Genomic DNA, 590 nt, shown 5'->3' with positions numbered 1-590 from the left:
GGGGGCACCCCTGCCCCCCGCCCCCGGCGGGGGGGACGGCAGCCCCCCAGACTCAGGGCCGGGGTGGCCCCGCTGCCCTGTGCTGCCACCCTCCCTGCTCCCCCAAACACCCCCGTGGGTCGGGGATCCCCAACCCCCCAATAAACACCTTTGCATCCATGCCCTCCATGTGCCATGATGTCTTTTGGGGGGACAGGACACCCCAGCCCCTCCCCAGGGGCTCCCTGTCCCAAGCAGTGCAGACGCAGACTCCCACAGGGCAGGGGGACGGACACCCACTTTAGCTGCTTCCCCAGAGCTGCAGTGCCAGGGGTGCAGGGCTGGGAGCCCTCCGGGAGGTGCCGAGCACTGCCCTGGCCATCCCCACACCAAGGCAGACATGGGGAAGGGGCATCAGCGCGGGTGGGGGGCTCCGGCACGCCGCAGGCATCGCCTGTTTCACCAAGAAAGCCAGTGAAATAAAATAACAGTGAATATTTTATTGAACATTGTTTTAATACCATATCAAAACACCTTGACTAATGAAGGAAGCTCCCTCCAAGCTCTGAACTCTTAGGTCTTTTTCCCCCGTTTGTTTTTAATATATAAAT

The 590-nt window shown here is 60.8% G+C and overlaps 1 protein-coding gene across 1 annotated transcript in view; it reads left to right on the top strand.

The window, feature by feature from the left end:
* The window catches only part of LDHD (lactate dehydrogenase D), a gene marked incomplete at its 5' end in the record, with an annotated part of 2,617 nt that extends 2,333 nt beyond the window's left edge, over window positions 1–284 (top strand). The window contains 1 exon segment of the mRNA XM_019474990.1: window positions 238–284. Coding sequence (XP_019330535.1) covers window positions 238–284 — 47 coding nt within the window.
* Between the last annotated feature and the right edge of the window lie 306 nt (window positions 285–590).

The sequence above is a fragment of the Aptenodytes forsteri genome, unplaced genomic scaffold (assembly GCF_000699145.1).
Source record: "Aptenodytes forsteri isolate BGI_AS27 unplaced genomic scaffold, ASM69914v1 Scaffold14, whole genome shotgun sequence".
In the NCBI taxonomy this organism is placed as follows: Eukaryota; Metazoa; Chordata; class Aves; order Sphenisciformes; family Spheniscidae; genus Aptenodytes; species Aptenodytes forsteri.
This window is presented reverse-complemented; position numbering and strand designations above follow the sequence as displayed.